The following is a 19,772-nucleotide window of genomic DNA, read 5'->3' on the forward strand; positions in this document are numbered from 1 at the left end:
CCTCACAGACACTTGGCAGAGTAGGGAAAACAGAAACCTCATCAGTGTGTTCAAATCAATCAGGCTATGCTGTGGCAACAGAATACCCCCAATCCTCAAGGCTTAAAAAAATAAAGTCCAAGTCTTCTCTCATACTTCATGTTCACACGGTCAGCAGGAAGCCCTGCTAATCCCAGTCACTTGGGACCATAGTGACAGAGGCTCTGCCATTGTGTGGCACCACCATCTTAACCTGAGGCTTGAGGCAGAGATGGCTGTTCCAAGCTGCTCCTGCTGAGAAGCAGCACCAACTTCACTGCTCCCACCTCACTGGCCGTGTCTAGCTCCTAGGAGACGAGGGGCTGCAGGGTGGTCCTCCCTGTGCTTGAGAGACAGGACAACTGGCAATATGGGGGGTTGGGGGGGCACTAACGTCTACCTCCGCCAGTCACCAGACACTTTGATGTTCTAAAATTTTGTTCTCATCTGCTGCCACTCACTCTGTCTCCTGTTGCTCGTGGCTTTACATATTTTTATCATTTTACTGTCATTTTTGTGTAGTCTTAAGAGAGAGCAGAGATAGACACCAATTCAAGCCACACAACACACCAGTTCAAAGAGCCCAAACCCTCCCATTTATGCAATGTGCTGGCTCCCACCCACCTCCCTGATTCCATCACGACTCTGCTCTCTACTCAGAGGGAGTCTGCTGCCTAAAGAGAGATGGGGAGGCTGCGGAACTTTTCACAACTGGTCATTCATTTAATAGTTATTTTTCAAGAAGGGGGTTAGATGGTAGTTTTCAAACATATACCTGGAAAAGAGAGACTTTACTAGGAACAAAGCATTTATAAGTTTAAAAAAAAAATTCCACTCAGTGCTGAGCATCTAGTCTACATTTTTTAAATACATGTTAATGAGCATTCCTATCTTCACGTTCTGTACCACTCACCAGCACACAGATGCCAGTTTGCTTAATTAAGAGAAAAACAGGAAAGTTCTTAGAGAATTAAAAGCAGCATTAAAAGCAGATTTAGCCATCAGCAGATATCTCTGGTAAGTAGTAGTACAGGTGGTTTTTATTTCCATGTATGTGTTGTGCTGCAGTTTCTGATTTTGCTATTTTAAGAATGCATTGCTTCTGGAACAAGAATTTTAGGGCCCCCCTTCTCCAGGCCTATTGACCCATGATCCCAATGGGATAGTTCCTTCCATGAAAACCATACCTGCCTTAATAAGAGATTTAGCTAAGTCTCTAATCCACAGAATTTACATGAGGAAACTACCCAGATGATACCTGTCCTTTAAATCAGTGGTTCTTAATATTTAAGAATCACAGGGAGGAGTTCCGTCTGTGGCACGCAGAATCAGTGGTGTCTCTCAAACACCAAGGATACAGGTGTTTGATTCCTGGCCTGGCACAGTGGGTTAAAGGATTCAGTGTTGTTATAGCTGTGGTGCAGGTTGCGACGGTGGCTCAGATCTGATCCTCGGCCCAGGACCTCCATATGCCACGGCAGCAACGAAAAAAAAAAATAAAAAAAAAGGGGGGAGAATTTACAAAACAAAACAAAGCAAGAGAAAAAACCCAAACAAAACCACAGATCACTGGGCCCCACCTTAGGTATTTGGACTTGACAACTAAAGGCAGTAATTTGTTTGGCCATGCTCACAGCATATGGAAATTCCTGAGCCATGGATTGGTGCCACAGCAGAGATCCAAGCCAGAGCAGTGACAACACTGGATCTTTAACCCACTGAGCCAGGGAACTTCCAAAAATTTGTATTTTCACCAAGTACCTTTCAGGACGACTCCAGACCACAGTGCTTTCCCCTTTTATACAACAGCATACATGGAATGAGCATTCAGCAATTTTTTTTTTTTCCTTAGGATCACACCTTGGCATATGGAAGTTCCCAGGCTTGGGGTTGAATCAGAGCTGCAGCTGCCAGCCCATGCCATAGCCATAGCAACATGGGATCCAAGTCATGTGTGCAACCTACACCACAGCTCATGGCAATGCCAGATCCCCAACCCACTGAGTGAGGCCAAGAATTGAACCTACATCCTCATGGATACCAGTCAGGTTCATTACCGCTGAGCCACAAAGGGAACTCCCAGTAAATATTTTTTGATACAGAGCTGGAAATCAGAAGAATTGTGTATCCTTATTATCTTCCCCCATAATACCACCAGAGAGGTAGCAAATGAAGATCTTTCCTATAAATATGGCATGACAGATAAAACACAATCCATAAACTCAAATGGCTAAAAGATGACTGGCGGAATATTTTAAGGCACAGGTTTTGGGGTTTGCTTTGTATTAACTGTTCATAACCCAGTAAGCCCTACTCACCAATTTCTTAACATCAAGTTGAATTTTCTAAAGCACCACCCAATATTCTAGCATCAATTCCACCTTCTGAATTAAACATCTTCCAATAGGTTAAGTTGTTTTCCTAGTTCAAATAAAAACATGCACCCAGCCCTAGTGTAGGCTGTGCTGTGGATTCATGGTGAATCTGTAGGGACGAGGAGGTAAACCATCGGTTTCATGGAGCTAGTGCCAGTGAGAAAGCTGAAGAGACTGGTATCTAGAAGAATGCTCCCCCAAGTTCCCGTCATGACTCAGTGGTAAACGAACCCGATTAGTATCCATGAGGACGTGGGTTCGATCCCGGCCTTGGTCAGCGGTTTGCGGATCCCGTGTTGCCGTGAGCTGTGGTGCAGGTTACAGACAAGGCTCAGATCCCATGCTGCTGTGGCTGGGGTGCAGGCCGGCTCTACAGCTCCGATTCAACCCCTAGCCTGGGAACCTTCATATGCTGTGGGTGTGGTCCTCAAAAGACACACAAAATGCTCCTGCAGCTTCTTCTCAAATGGCTTTTCAAGTTTCTAAAAGGATGTAGAACCTGGTTTTTTGCCAGCTCCCCATTTTTAAAGACCTGCTGCATTTCCACTACATCTGCAAAATGTTTGCTGAATCCCTCCCTCCTAGCCAGGAGGAAGCTAAAGACAACTGGAGGTCACCGAGAACTCTGCATGTGAGTGAATTAGTTTTTTAACTGCTTGCAAGTGAAGCCTGGAAAACAATGGGGAGAGGCAGAGCCTGCGGAACTGGCTGACCCAGTGCTGCCCCCTCGCTGAGGAGGACGCACATCCTTTCCCAACCAGTTCCAACCTTTCCTTAAAGATGCCCGCAATTTTATCAGCTAACAGCCAATACTGACCATCACTAAAAGAGACAAACGATACCTCTCTGACCTGCATAGCCCTTTAGCTGTAAGTAAAATGTACAACCAGCTTCCAATAATGGTTTCTCACTCCTGAAGATACACTGAGCAAAAGCCTAGCACAATCACAAAATGCAGAATTAAGTGAAACTGAATTTAACTCGTGACCCTTCTTTTACTCCAAGCTCCCATTTTAAATAAAAGTGCTTAAAAATTATTCAAAAGAATGGAAAAGTGAGAGTCAGAGCAGAAAAAGAATCTTTAGAGCCAGGTTGTGGGTGCAAAGGTTAGACTTCTTGATTTATTTTTAATAGACTGTGACACCTAAGCTTGCCAAGTTATCAAATTTCTTAGGTATTTCAAAAATGGAAAATAAAATGCCAACAGGGCAGCAATCGCTTTCTGCAGCTCTTCATAAGAAAGTTTTTATTTCAGCTTAAAACCAAAAATACGTCTTTCATGAGGTGAGAAAGTCACTCTGGTACCATCGGAAATGAAAATTAAGCCCTTTCTGAAAGTCACATTGAGGCACAGGGGGAATAAGAAAGCTGCAGATACCCCTGGCTGGAAAGAGCCCAGAAGGATTTCCTTGATTTCCTCCAGAGAGGCCATATTGTCCATGGCAAACCTTTAAGGAGGTGGCTTTAAGGCAGTGGCTTTCAAATTGTGGTCCTGGGACCACCAGCATCAGCATCACCCGGGAACTTATTAGTAACAGCATTGAATTTCAGCTGAGTCTCAAGATCCCAGACAACAGCAAAGGTTAAGAAACACCCACACCTCTGCCCATTTTGTGTTCTGGAAATGGCTAGAAATGGCTAAGACTCAGATTATTCACAGGTGCCCCTTGTTCATTTATGGCAAGCAAGACACAGACCCTCCCAATTCCCATTCTTTGCCTGACAAATGGGTAAGTGAAATGCTGATTAAGCAGAACAAAATGTTTATTAACAAGCCTTTGATTACACTTCTCACCTTCTTCCAGTTTCCTCAACCTTGGTCAGACTACAACCCCTCCTCAACAGCCCCTCCAGGGACTAGGCTGGTTTCAGGTTAAAACACTCTCTTGAGAGCAATGCATTCAAGCCTTGCTTTCATCCCGCTTCCTCAGCCTTGTTTTTCTAGCCTTACCTACTCCTCCCTACAAAGGAACCCCCTTTTCGCCTAACTCTAGAGACCACTGAGGGTCTTAGAGAGTCAGCGGTTCTACTACTGCATTAGGCCTCCTCCCCTATTACAATAGTACCTTTCCCCCTTTGCCATAATCCTTTCCAGTAAAGTCTCTCCTTACTCAATCCACACTTATTTTTTATTGGATGCTAGCAATGCAAATTTTTAGGCTCTGCCCCGCCCCTTCTAAGTGAGAAACTAGGGATCAGGGAGTAGTGGAAATCGATTTCTGAACAAGCGCTCCAAGGGCTGTTTGAGAAACACTGACTTATGCAACCTCTCCTCACTTCATCCCCTCCCACCTGTATTTCACTCACTGGGGCTTTAGCGCAAGCTGTCTCTGAAGCTTACGGTGGACACGATTTTTAGCGTCCCCACTGATCATTTATCTCATCAAGTCATCTCCCAATGACCACCCAGCGCCCGTCTCCCAGAAGACCGCGCATAGAGCTGGGCAAGTCCGAATCCGCACAAACTTACATCTCCATCCACCGGCCTCTGGTCGTCACAATCCTTGGTGGGACTAATATCCTGGCGCATGACCCAGATGGGCTCTTTGGGCTCGTCGGGGGTGTAAGGCGAACGGATGGTCCTGGTTTTCACTTCCTCGATGGCCTCCTTGATGTCCTTGATGGCCAGCGAGATGGCATCCCTTTTCTCCTTGCTGTACCGCTGCACCGCCTCGCTGCCCACGGTACTCGCCAGCCGCTGCTGCCCCGCCAGCGTCTGCAGGCCAGGGCTGTCGGGGCGGCCCCCGCCTGGGGTAGGAGCACGCTCCAAGTCCTGCTCGGCCTCGGGCATGTCCTCGGCTGCTTTGTCGAGGCTCTGTGAGCTCATGCTCTGCTTGACCTCAGCCACGATCTGGTCGATGTCCTCCTCCTGCTCGTAGCTATCCATGCGCGGGTAGGGCGCGAACTCGGCCTCCTTCTCCGGGCTATCAGACTCGCCGTCGGAGCGTTCATCATAGTGGTGCAGCCGCGCGCCCAGGGCCTCCTGGCGATACGCGGCTGCTTCGTCGCGCTCCTGCTCGTACAGCCTCAGGCCGTCGTGCCCGTCCAGCTCGGGCGCGTCTCCGATCTCCTCGTACACGTGCTCCTGGAGGCCCCCGTAGTCGGCGTAGGGTTCAGCGTAGGGCTCGTCCTCGCCGCGGTGGAAGAGCCGGTGCGTGTAGACGTAACCCGAGTATGCCGCGTTCATGGCCTCCTCGTGTTCCAACGAGTGGAAGTGCAGGTGGTTGGGCAGTGTGCGGCGGTGCGTGGCCTCGGCATGCTCGGCCTCCGCCTGCTCCGTGTACTCCTCGGCCTCGGGTCGGTACTGCACGGCGTATGCGCTCTCGTCCTCTGGGTCCTGCGCGCGCTCGGCGTCGTAGCCGTCGCGGGCCGCGGCAATAACGTCGCCCTCAGCGGTGTCCGTGTGGTTGTGAAAGCCGCTCTCGGTGCTGGCAGAGCGCGCCAGGCACTCCCCGCGCTCCTCCTCTTCCTGCTGCTGCCCGGGCGATGCTCGGAGGTCTTCGACAGCGCGCCCGCGCGGGGGTCGGCCCCCATAGTGCTGCTGCTCCTCCTCCACTTCGGGGTGCTCCAGGTCGGCCTCTACCAACTCGTTCACCTCCCCGCCTGCCGCCTCGTCGGTCACTTCCACCTCCGCCTCCGCGGGCCCCTCCAAGTGGTTCATGGTGGGCGTCAGGGACGGCTGGGAGAGAAGTTGGGCCGGCTCAAAGCGCTCTCATTTTGTTCTGCCCGGCTGGAAAAACAAGAAGGGAGGGGTTGATAACGTGGTTCAGAGTGTAGTCAGAAGCTGAGTACCAAGATAACCATAAAACTAGCTGTTATTGATCCCTTCTGAATCAGGATCAATTAAAAAGTGATTGCAAATGTAAGCTCATTCTGACGGCACGTAGTTCATCTTCGTAGCACGTGTCGTAATTTGTAATTACATAGCTCCTTGTTTAATTGCTTACTGGCTTTCTCCCTTCCCCACCCATCTAACAGAGAGCCTCCTGAGCCTTTAGTTCCCCCACAGCTTACTATTCAGGTTCTGTTTCTGATGCATTTGAATAGAGAGTACTACTAAATTGAATGAGGCAATTGACATATTTTCCATCTGCTAAGAGATAAATCTCTGTAAATTAAACTAGGATCCTAGATACTCTAGAAACGATTCTTTAAATAATTTCAAGGGAAAAAATAATCTTGGAATGTTTTGAAGGCATTGCTGTCAATACAAATATGCAGCCGTTCTGAGGGAAGCCAGCAGTATGTTCTAGTTGTGTCATTACTGGCTCTGTTGCCTTGGGTTGAGTGGCTTAATTTTCTGGACCTCTGTTATGAGACTGGACTCATTTCCTACAGCAGGATGTTAACAGTTATTACACAGAAGGGGAAAAAAAAAAAAAAGACTCCATGGTTAAATAAGTTTGGGAAAGGCTGGCTGAGTGTTGACTTCTCATTATAAATAATTCAAGGGAGGAAGATAGAGACTGCAGGGTTCCCAAACTTGTCTGACTGGGAAATGCTTTTTTCCTAGAGGCCAGTGTTCTGAGACGTGCACTTAACAGAAACACTGACTAGCTGATTTCTAATACTCACTTCCCTCATACACCTAAAAATCTTTGATTCTACGAATTAGCATTATAGCTAATAACTAGATAACATGCTAATTTCTTTAAAATATAGGTAGATCTCTTTCCCTATTTCCAAAGGGACTTGTGGCTCTAGAGATAGCTTTGGTTTCAACCTCTCTCAATTCTTCTTACCACAAAAGAGCTTTGTAGCATAATCTGCACAGCATATGGAAATAAACACAAAGGACATAAAGAACAACAAAAAACAGGCAGGATCCCTAAGATTTCAAGACACCCGTGGTTTCAACTTTTCTCAAAGTTCTTTTGGAGAGCTCATCTTACAAATGGAAAAAATTGGGACTTGAGCTCTTTAACAGCAGAAAGCTCCAGGAGGACCAGGGACATCTGATTGACTCTCTAATATTGGGATGCATTATATTCTACTCAACTCCCATCACAACTGTAGCAATTTCCTTCAAGCACTATGACAGTCCCAGTAGTAGGTGAGAGAATTTTGGAGCAACCAAGGTCATGTTTAGCAGGAGTTTTGAGGTAGGAGGTAGATGAACCCCTGGGCTGAGGACAGCTGGGATTTGTTAGGCCAAGTAAATTGGGCCTTGTTTCCCCTCTGACACTTCAAGGAAAAAGTTAATTGCAGGAGCTGAGCTCTGCTGGAGTAGAAAGATAAGATGACCACCTCAATCACTCCTGGGGTCAAGGAGAGTGCTCCAATTACACATGTGCAGTAAGACTCCTAGGGGTCAGAAAGGGAGGGGGCGCCAGGCTCTAATAAGTCCCCATACTGTCCAGGCACCCTTTGCTCTGGAATCCATCTTTGTCAAAAGATGCACATGCATATTGGGGAGGGTCCTGTGTCCTTTCAGGTGTGAGAAATGAAAGAAGAAAACTGGCCAAAGGTAAACAAAGACCTGGAAGAACTGTCCTATGTGAGTTAAATCACCATAAAGAGGAGTGCAGGTTCGGGTTCCTCACTCAGGGGGATGCCTGCACCTACACTCCTCTTTAGGGTGTGTATTACTTCTTTGCTTCTTCTGACTTAAAAAACTACTTATCTGTGGGCTCTCCCACATGTATTGTGACTCTAACAATAAACTTTATACCTATCTTCACAGTCTTTGCCACCTTGAAACATTCTTGCTTTCAACAGGGGACAAGAATCAGGGCAATTCTACTTTTAGCCTCTAGCAGGTCCAGTGGCTAGGATTCCTGGTTTTTCATCCAGGCTGCCCAGGTTCAATTCCTGAGCAGAGAATTAAGAGCTTGCTTCAAGCCATTACTCACTGCTGTATCTCCGAGATCAGTATCATCTCTTTCCCCTGTTATTTGATGGTTCCACACCTAACACTTATTAGAAAACAATTATGGCTTAGTAGACCTGATCCATCCTATTGCTTCCCTCCTTGACAAAAGTCCTACTTTGTACAAATTAGACCCAGTCTTTGAAACACTGTGGCCTCCTCTCATCTAACCCTTAAGAACAGCGACTGTGCACTGGGTATAAGAAAATTTTCCAAGTATGAGTTGTCATTCAGACCAGGTGGATGGCTAATGTGCTGAACATAAGAGAATATTGGTGGTGAGGGCCCCCAGGTTAGGTGGCCTCCAGTGGATCATGAAAAATACAAAACAAGTATTCAGTTCAATACAACACATGGACAAAAACAATCTACCCAAATTTCCTTTATAAGGACTCTCTGGAAAAGACAACAGATAAAACCACACTCATGTACAAATCTAGGTCTGCTGAACACAAAGTAAGCATTCATAGGGAGGGATACCAAACCTACCAGGTACTTCCCTGGGTGCCGTGGCCCAGAGTGTCAGCTGTGTGTGGTCAGGGTTAGAAATGCAGCAACCACCATCTGAAACACCTGGACAGGCCAACAATTCATGATGGCCATGCAGAAGGAACCAAAACACTGTCTTCAGTGAAAATGGCACTTTCCCTGTTAGCTTGATGAAAATCTATTGTTACATGTGTTCATAGGAGATTTTAGTTTTTTCTGGGTTAAAAATCCTATCTGACCAGTGAACGGTGCTGTCTCATAGCGCACTGATTGACCCAAAGGAAATGAGGTTTCCATGCATAGATCACGGTAAGAAAGTTACCAGAAAACAGTGCTTTTTTTGGGGGGGGGAGGGAATACTGTTAAAATAATGCATTTTTGGTACAGTAGAGTTTTTCTATTCATTGGGTGCATGGTGCTTATACCCCTGCCCCCACCAACCTCAGGGGAGTATTCAGGCATGGAGTGTTTCTATTTCACTCACCATCCTGATTTCAAGAATGCAGTTTGGGTTATGGAGTTGGCAGCATGTTAATTAATAGCAGACATTGAGGAGAAAGGCAACTACCAACTCTTCTCCTCCTGCACCTCGGCGTGGCTTATGAAAGTTCCCAGGCCAAAGGAATCTGAGCCACAGCTGAGGCAATGCAGGATCCTTAATCCCATGGACTGGTCAGTGGACTGAACCAGGGCCTCCACAGAAACAATCTGGATCATTAACCCACTGAGCCACAGCGGGAACACCAGCAACTACCAACTTTTAAAGTTGGAGCTGGAGTTCCCATTGTGGCTCAGTGGTTAACGAATCCGACTAGGAACCATGAGGTTGTGGGTTTGATCCCTGGCCTTGCTCAGTGGGGTTAAGGATCTGGTGTTGCCGTGAGCTGTGGTGTAGGTTGCAGACGCTGCTCGGATCCTGCGTTGCTGTGGCTCTGGTGTAGGCCAGCGGCTACAGCTCCAATTAGACTTGTAGCCTGGGAACCGCTATATGCCTCGGGAGCGGCCCTAGAAATGGCAAAAAGACCAAAATAAATAAATAAATAAATAAAGTTGGAGCTGACATTGGTAGTTGGGTCCATCAGCAGTGCACAAGAGAAAGGACTGTTCCCTGTACCCTGGCAACTTTTGAGAGTTGAGTTTATTATATTAAAAAAAAAAAAATCCAAAACAGCTGAGGCTGTTTCGAAAGAATCCCAGGTTCTTGTGGGAATATATATCAGTACCACCTTTTTGAAAAGCAATTTGGGAAGATGAAGTAAAATTGTCAAAAGGTAATATACCTTGGCCTCAATGATTCCACTTACAGAAATCTCAGAGGAAAAACTCAGATGTGGACAAAGATGTTTCTCACAGTATTTGGTGAAAAAGCAAAGATTATAAACACTATATATTAAGTGCTAACATTAAGTACCAGTAGGTACAGTGCTAATAAGCACATTAGCATCATTTTGCAATCCAGGAAAATGTTAGGGATTGTCTGGTTGGGTAGCTCCAGCTGGAGTTCCCGCAGCACTCAAACTCAACCTGCCACAGCTGAAAAAACCATGCCACCTCAGCCTCTCTCCCCATCCTCACTCCCAAATCTGCCCCCTCCCCTGAATTTCCCATATGGGTGAAAGGCACCACCAAGTCCCCAATCCCGGAATCATTACTGACTTTTTCCCTCACTACGTTCCCCAAAGTGATGGCCAAGCCCATTGTCTTAATAACTCTTGCATCGTCCTTACTGCCACTGCCTTGTCTTGGTCCCTCTCACCTATGGAGTGCTTTCCTTGACTAATTTCCCAGTGCCCTCCAGGCCATGCTCACTGCTGCCAACCTGCTCATCTTTCCAAAATACAAATCTGCATCCCGTAACTCTAGTTCTCAGACTCCTCAGTGACCCGCCTCTTGTGCACAGTACAAATGCTTAGCTAACGATCTATCAGTCATTGCTAGGCATTTTCCACTAATGACTCATTCAGTCCTCACACTAGCCTATGAAGAGCATACTCTTTTACTATCTTTATAGAGAGTATTATCAGCTATTTTTAAAATGAGGAAATGAGAGTTCCTGTTGTGACTCAGAGGGTTATGAACCCTACTAATATCCATGAGGATGTGGGTTCCATCCCTGGCCTTGCTCAGTGGATTAATGATCTGGTGTTGCTGTGCACTGTGGTGTAGGTGGCAGACGCAGCTGGGATCCTGCATTTCTGTGGCTGTGGCATAGACTCGAGGCTGTAGCTCTGATTCGACCCCTAGCCTGGGAACTTCCTTATGCCACAGGTACAGCCCTAAAAAGAAAAAAAAAAAAGAAAAAAGAAAAAGGTAGAAATGAGAAAATGGAGGCAGGAGGTGTTAGGCAATTGCCCAGGTGACATACCTGGCAGGACTGGTGTCTGACCCGCCTACCATCCCCCACTCTCTGGCTCTAGGCTCACCGTGCTTAAGTCCTACTCCCAACAGAGTCCCTGGGCCATGTCACTCCTCCAGCCTCACCTGCTTCACCTGTCCCCCCTGTAATCTAACACCCTGACACTGGCCCTAACTGCCTTCCTTATCCTCAGCATTTTTTTTTTGTCTTTGTGTCTTTTCTAGGGCTGCTTCTGAGGCATATGGAGGTTCCCAGGCTAGGGGTCCAATTGGAGCCGTAGCCACCGGCCTACACCAGAGCCACAGCAACGCGGGATCCAAGCCTCGTCTGCAAGCTCACAGCAATGCCAGATCCTTAACCCACTGAGCAAGGCTGGGGATCAACCTCATGTTTCCTAGTCGGATTCATTAACCACTGCGCCACAACGGGAACTCCTCAGCATATTTTTCACCTATAACTTTTCTTTGTTGAATCTGTCTTATCTTCTCCAAGGCAAATCCATACCTAATAAGTGTCTGTTACCTGCCAGCCTTTGGGTAACGTTCTGGGCATGGAGGCACAGCAGTGGCCAAGCCAGACAGGATGCTCTGCTCTCAAGGAGCCTCCATTCTAGTTTAAGGGTGTGGAGGAAAAGAGACAATAATTGCATTTTCTTTAATGATTTTTATTTTTTCTATTATAGCTGGTTTACAGTGAATAATTATGTTAATAACCAAATATGATAACATCAGGGAGTGAAAAGTCTTATGAAGAAAATGAAACATGCTAACGGCTGAAAAAGTGACAGAGAAGAGAGGGTTATATAGTGACCAGAGGAGGTAATATTGGAGTTGAGACCTGAATGACAAAGAAAGAGGCAGCCAAGTAAAGATCTGAGGGCAGGATTTTGAGGTGAGGAAGGACTTGCTTTGTTCAAAGATAGAAATAAGATTTGTGGGTGTTCCTGTTGTGGCTTAGGGGAAACGAATCTGACTAGCATCCATGAGAATGCAGGTTCGATCCCTGGCCTTGCTCAGTGGGTTAAGGATCCGGCATTGCCATGAGCTATGGTGTAAGTTGCAGACGCAGCTTGGATCTGGCGTTGATATGTCTGTGGTGTAGGCCGGCAGCTACAGCTCCAACTCGACTCCTAGCCTGGGAACCTCCATGTGCCATGGGTGCAGCCCTAAAAAGACAAAAAAAAAAAAAAAGCAAACCATTTGTGAAGTAAGGGATGGTGTGGTAGAAGATGAGGATGGAGAGATGGGAGAGGCCAGCAGGGCAGGGCCTAGTACATCGTGGCAAAGAGTTATTTCAAGTGCACTGGCATGCTACTGGGGCGGGGTTGGGGGGGGTTAGGCAGAGGAGTAATAAAGCCTGATTAACACCCCCGATCATCCCCACTGTACTCTGCCTGCCTATCTATCTATCTATCTATCTATCTATCTATCTATCTATCCATCTATCTATACAATATTATTGCACCTATCATTCTGAACAGCAATTTTTTAATAAATACGATGTCCTTGAGAAAAGGGGACATGTCATTTATCTTTGATTCCCCAGTGCCAAGTACAAAGGGCACATAGTAGGTAGTCAATTAATTTTTAGTGATTAAAATGAAAATATTTACCCTCCAACCTCTAATTATCAGGGGCCTTCTAGACTTTGCAAGCCCAGACTTTGGAGAACTCATTTCTTCTTTCCATCTTGAATCTTTGCTGCCCATATCTACCCCTGCAAACTTCACCACTTTCTTCGGATGCTTTTAAGTGCCCAAAGAACTCTAGTGATTCAACATTTGCCTACATTTGAGGGCACTGGTCCAGGTGGCATTTATTGGATGTGTACCAGGCACTGTGCAAGGCAAGGGAGACACAAAAATTTCTAAACCATGGTCTCAGACTTCAAGGGCCCACAGCTTTGGTAATTATAATACCTGGTGACAGATGCAAAATAGAAATAGGTTCAATCTACAAAAGGAGGCTAGCATTAAAACAACAACAACTGTATCACCTTTGTGAATCACATTCAGTGCTGCTCTTTTAGGTTCAGGATTTCATGGCTCATAAACATCCTAGGAACTGAGGCCTAGGTAAAGAGTGCCATCATCTGGCCAATGACCTTGGCCATGTGCCTCTGGAGGCTGAGAGAGTAGCAGGGAGGAGTTACAGCTGGTTGAAGAAAATCCCTCCCTGCAAAAGCCTGGATGGCCTAGAAGATTTAGGCAAGACAGTTTCTTCTGCAAGAGCAGCTAAGCAACATGGAAAATAGTTGCTGTGGCATCTTGCTGCAGGAGTGAGGGAATCCAGGCTGCCAGTAGTGAAGCATAGGTGGCTTTCTGGCTCTTGGTTCTAGACTGTTCCACAGCTGGCTTAGAAAAAGTGAACAAAGGGAGGGATCTCCACTGCAGTGCATCATTTAGAAACAAAGCATTTCATGATTCAGCAAACTGAATCCAGATAGCTTATAATGTTAGCTGAGGCTCATGTTGGTTTCTGGTAATTTACAGAAGGGGAGGCTGTAAATTACTTTGGTTGACCTGTCCTTAAGTAGTTGTTAATAAGAATTTCCAATAGGTGGTCCCTTGTAACACATAGAGAAGTAGTTTCAGGTCTGGCTGAAGGCAAAATTTCATGTAAAAAAGGAACAAAAGGAACAATACCAGGTGGTTAACCTGGAGAGTACACTGTGTGTGTGTGTGTGTGTGTGTGTGTGTGTGTGTGTGTCCGAGAGGGGCGGAGTCATAATGCAGGTGGAGGGAAAATGCAACAAGGTGGAGGGAAAATGCAACGAGGATGGAGAAGTGGGAAAAGAGGAAGAAAGACTGTATTAGCCACTTTCCCCTTTGAAAAAAACTAGAAAAAGAACTTTTCTCTCCTCTGAAAAAAATTATGATTCCATTTATACATTTTTATTCTTTTGCATATATTTAAAGTAATATGAAAAATAAAATAATACAACTATTTCCCATGGACTTAATGAATATTGCTTGTCTACCCCTGCTGGAAGGAAAGTCCTGGAGTTGGAAGGAAAATCCTATTTCTTGGGACTGCAAGAAATCCCTGTCCTAATGCACCTATATACATACTGCAGCTGGATTTGCCTTCTAGCACCTGCCCAACACAAGTTGGTGGGTCCTGGTCCTTCTCAAAAAACCATGAAAGACTCTGTACTTGTATGATTCAAGGCCACTTCCATTGCTCAAAACCCTTTGGCAATTCCTTTATGGGAAGGGTTTTTAAAGCTAATTTATGGAGTTTGAAGTTACCAGCAAATTGCTTGCAATATTCTATTCTAACATTTGGCTTTTGACTTCAAAGGATTATCCCCCACCTTATTTACAAAGTTGGCTATAAATGGTGCTCGACAGTTTGCAAATGTCAAGTTTATCCCTAAAGAGTCATCCTGTCATTCACTACACTCAAAGAGGTAGTAGTTAAGGGGACAGGTGGGTGAGAGACTGCCTGAATCTACATCCTGGTTTCATCACTTACTAGCTCTTTGACTTTGAAAACTTAATCATAGAAAATGCTCCAATTTTACCATTTCTAAAATGTGCATAGTTATAGTATTTACATCACATGGTTATTGGATGATACAAGCTGATATATATAAAACATTTAGGACAGTGTCTGATATGTTAACATTTACTAGTGCATTTTCCGCACACATTATAATTAGTGTTTAACAGATCAATACATCTTTTTTTAAAAAGAAAAAAAAGAGAGAGAGAGAGATGTTAGTATAAATGACTAGAGAACATGGTACATTTATTAATATTGCCATTCCCTAAAAAAGGCTATGTAGGGGTGGAAAACAAGCAGTTAAGCTACTTTTAATCCATTTTGAAATAAGGCTAGGTATAAATAAATCCATCAAATAATCACAAACCTTGTACTATGTGTAGGCCAATATATGTGGTGTTTTATATAACATATTTCTAACCCTCACAACAGTCTCAGTGGGGATTATTATCTCCAATTGCTAATTTTGAAGCAGAAGCCAAGACAGCTTAAATAACTTGTCCAAGGTCACTCAGAGCCAAAAGGGGGGAGGTAGATGCCTCTGGCTTTTGCTGTTCTTCCTATTACATCTCACCATGCCCATAAAGTGATGCGATTGATTTTTTAAACAAACATCTAAATGGTATAATCCCTTTTAGAATAGTCACCTTGGCAGACTCTATACTTATGTGTTCCAAGGGCACTGTCTTTGCTAAAATACTCTGACCACTCCTTTATTGGAACTGATTTCAAAGTTAATTTGAGGTTTTTGAAGCTACCAGCAAACCACTTTCAATATTCTATAGTCACATTTAGTTGTGTTTGATTTTTGACCTCAAAGGGTGTTACCCACATTTATCATCTACCTTATTTACAGGATTTGGCTGAGGATGCTGTTTGATGTTCTCCAAATACCAAATTTATCCATAAAGGATGAAGATATGTGACAGCCAAGATTATTAAAAAGACTCCATTCGGGCTGTGAGTTCAATTCCAAAAGAGGGCTTTAAATATTGTTTTGGCCAATGGCCACATCTTTAACATATGCTTTTATCCTTGCAGAGTAAACAGAGGGACAGAAGCCACTTGGAGGAATATATTCTTGTGTGATGTCCACAAAATCAAGTTCATTATTCTCATTCACCTTGAAATCTGTGTAATTGTGGCTAACACTAAACAGGCATGAAAATTAACTCATCCACTTGGATTAATTCAGCCATTCTGACCTCAAAGCTCTGATCACAGCCCAGCCTTTGATTAAAGAGAAAATTGTGAATTTATGCAGACTACCTTATTGTCCGGCTCTCTGTCTAGCACTTTAACAATCAAATCATTCATTTATCATTCTGATTCCAATAAAATACATGAAATTCGCTTACAGCAATCATGGAAGCTCAGAGGGAAGTCTTACAAATTTTATGGAAAACTCAAGGGGCATTCTCTGGAAATCAAAGCCGATTAAAAGTCTATCTGAATTTTTGTGAAATGCCCCAGGTATATAAAGTCAGACATATCTACATAATCCATATTTATTGAGGGTTACACAAAAAAAGACTTTTTTTCTCCATTACGATTCCCCTGTTTTTCATGTCCCTACATAACTTCCTTTTCTCACCCTTCACCACTTTTATTATCTCTATTGCTACATTACACTCACTTCAGGGTTAGTAAATCACCAGTTACAATCAATCTGGACATTTTCATGATATTTCTCTTATTATACAGACAGCCATGCACATACTGCACTACAGCGTTAAGGATAGTAAATCTCTAAAATCAGTTCAGCCGTATTAGTTTTCAGAGGCTCATTACTTCATCCTGCAAAAGGAGATGGAAACGGGGGAATATCAGGCTAAAGATGAACGGAACAGTAATTCATTAAAATGTAGTCTTTCCCTTGAGACCACATCACCTCAAATTTACTGCTGCTGTTACTTTTACAAATTATTTGGCTCATTAGAAAGTCAGTTAACTTGTTCTCTCTATTCCCTCAAGTTTTCTGTTACTTCCCCTATCATTTTCCTTCCCTAAATTCACGCCAGAAGGTCAGCCACAATTCTAAATCCGAAGCTTCAAGTTGGATTCTTGTTTCTGACGTTCTTTTTATTCACAGGTCCAGAAAGCAGCATCCGATATTCTGGCCGCTGTCCTCAAAACTTTTTTTCGGTCATGCCTCAAATCTGATATGCAAGAGCTACACTAGATGATTAAAAACAGCTGTGACCAGGAAGCTTCGCTCCCCAATAATTCAGCTTCACAACCTCCAAAGAACAAAATCCATTGAGCAACTATTAGTTAGCAACATTGGTGATGACTTGAATTTGAATTTGATGGGCCAGAAATCCCATATTGATTCCAAGCCTCCCTTGACAATCAACTCTCTCAATTCAGTCACATTAGCAAAAAGTTAAGAGGGGAACCACATAATGTGGGGAAAGAAGAAAACAGCTTTCTCTTAAAAACGGTTCACGGAGAGCCTGGCAACAAGTCTTCAGATGTATGGAGATGTATTTGGGGGGAAATCTACAAATGCAAATGCTAGGCTATAGTGAACACTACATGAAAAGGAAGTGACAGTTGCTATTTTAATTCAATTCAAAATGTTTCCAGGCTATTTTTAACTAATGGAGCCTAAATTGTAGCAGAGCTGAGAGCATGCATTGTTTAAGGAACAAAAGTGAAAACAAAACTCTTGAATTCATTGGGCACATTGATTAGAATGAAAAGAAGTAGAGTAACTCAACTTTTAGTTAACTAATTTCATTTAGGCTCCAAATGTAAACCAATGAAATTCAGACATGGTTTTGCCAGGACCCAGAGGCTTTCAATCACCTCAAGACATAAGTTTCTCCAAAGGCCGGGGGTGGGGTGGGGGGGAGAAATATATATATTTGTCTTTTTGGGGCGGTACCCCCAGCATATGGAGGTTCCTAGGCTAGGGGTCCAATCAGAGCTACAGCTGCCAGCCTACACCAGAGCCACAGTAGCATGGAATTCAAACTGTGTCTGCGACCTACACCACAGCTCAGGGCAATGCTGTGGGATCCTTAACCCCCTAAGCAAAGCCAGGGATCCAACCTCATGGACGCTAGTCAGATTTGCTTTCACTGAGCGCCGACGGGAACTCCAGGAAAATATTTTAATAATAATATATATTTTTAAATAACATTTTTGCTTTATTGAAAAATAATGTAGATTTTACTGAAGATTTCATAGCGAAGACTGAGGTGAGAGACTATATTGCACATCACACCCGTCACCTCCCCCAACCCTCACTGATTAATTTTTCCCACATCTTCCTTTTTTGACATCAGCTACAAGGCTTGGCTCTCTTGTGCATTTTCTGCTATAGTCCTAAGTTTTCTTGCTTCTTGTCCCTTCCCTCTAGATCATCACAGTCCAGTGGAAATGTAATGTGAACCATATAGGTAATTTTAAAAAGTCTAGTAGTCACATTAAAAAAGGTAAAGCACAGGTAATTTTAATAACATTTTATTTTACCTAATATATCTAAAATACTATCATCTCAATATATATTCAATATAAACAATTATTGCTATGTGAAACAAATGCTCAACATCCCTGATTATTAGAGAAATGCAAATTAAAACTACCACCTCACACCAGTCAGAATGGCCACCATTACAGAAGTCCACAAATAACAAATGCTGGATAGGGTGTGGACAAAAGGGAACCCTCCTGCACTGTTGGTGGGAATGTAAGCTGATACAGCCACTGTGGAGAACAGTATGGAGGTAACCTTAGAAATCTATACATAGAACTACCATATGACCCAGCAATCCCACTATTGGGCATATATCCAGACAAGACTTTCCTTAAAAAAGACACATGCACCTGCATGTTCACTGCAGCACTATTCACAATAGCCAAGACATGGAATCAACCCAAATGTCCATCAACAGATGATTGGATTAGGAAGATGTGGTATATATACACAACAGAATACTACTCAGCCATAAAAAATAACAAAATGATGCCATTTGCAGCAACATGGATGGAACTAGAGACTCTCATACTGAGTGAAGTAAGTCAGAAAGAGACAGACAAATACCATATGATATCACTTATATCTGGAATCTAATATACAGCACAAATGAAACTTTCCACAGAAAAGGAAATCATGGACTTGGAATATAGACTTGTGGTTACTGGAGGGGAGGTGGAGGGATTGGGATGCATTGGGAGCTTGGGATTAATAGATGCAGACTATTGCCTTCAGAATGGATTAGCAATGAGGTCCTGCTGTGTAGCACTGAGACCTATGTCTGGTCACTGATGATGGAGCATGATAATGTGAGAAAAAACAATGTATACATGTATGTGTAACTGGGTCACCATGCTGTACAGTAAGAAAAAAAAACTGTATTGGGGAAATAACAATTAAAAACTTTTTTAAAACCCTGATTATTACTCATACTATGTGCATTCTTTTTTCCCCTACTAAGTTATCAAAATCCAATGTGAATTTGACAGCTACACACATCTCGATCAGGACTAGCCATATTTGAAGGGCTCAATAGCCACATATAGCCACCACACTGGACAGAGCAGTTCTAGATCTTCCTTCTGGGCTTGCTAAACAATCTCCTTGTCTTTTACAGATCAACTTAGCTGTGTTCAAGCTTTTCCAAAAGTAACATAACCTTCCTCTATCACCCCGTTCAACAAAGTCCCCCCAATTACCAGAATTTTTCCTCCAAATAACAGGAGATGATGAATAACAAATAAATAAATGAGTGAAAAGCCTGACTGTTGCTGTGATTTAGAGCCACAAGTTCTATACCATCTGGTCTTTGATCTCCCAAAGGCACTGGTCCTATATTCCCCCCTCCCCTGACATTCACTGCTGTCCTTTAATCTCAGATCAGGGAGTTCTGTTGTGGCACAGGTGGTTATGAACCTGACTAGGAACCATGAGGTTGTGGGTTCAATCCCTGGCCTCGCTCAGTGGGTTACGGATCCGGCGTTGCCCTGAGCTGTGGTGAGGTCTCAGATGCAGCTTGGATTCCGAGCTACTGTGGCTGTGGTGTAGGCCAGCAGATGTAGCTCTGATTGGACCCCTAGCCTGGGAACCTCCATGTGCCACAGGTGCAGCCCTGAAACGACAAAAGACATAAAAAAAAAAAATCTCAGATCAGACCCCGAGGCCAGTGTCACTG

At 44.1% G+C, this 19,772-nt stretch overlaps 1 protein-coding gene across 4 annotated transcripts in view; it reads right to left on the reverse strand.

Annotated features, from left to right (window-relative positions):
* The window catches only part of APBA1 (amyloid beta precursor protein binding family A member 1), a 231,361-nt gene that overhangs the window by 73,623 nt on the left and 137,966 nt on the right, over positions 1-19,772 (reverse strand). For 3 of the 4 annotated variants that reach the window (XM_047767749.1, XM_047767751.1, XM_047767748.1), the window contains exon 2: positions 4,864-6,123. In XM_047767749.1, coding sequence (XP_047623705.1) covers positions 4,864-6,054 — 1,191 coding nt within the window. In that variant the 5' untranslated portion in view covers positions 6,055-6,123. Of the gene's footprint in view, positions 1-4,863; positions 6,124-11,629; positions 11,683-19,772 lie in introns of those variants that run through there. The other variant, XM_047767750.1, reaches the window with a different exon arrangement.

This window comes from Phacochoerus africanus, chromosome 2 (genome assembly GCF_016906955.1).
Source record: "Phacochoerus africanus isolate WHEZ1 chromosome 2, ROS_Pafr_v1, whole genome shotgun sequence".
Taxonomy (NCBI): domain Eukaryota; kingdom Metazoa; phylum Chordata; class Mammalia; order Artiodactyla; family Suidae; genus Phacochoerus; species Phacochoerus africanus.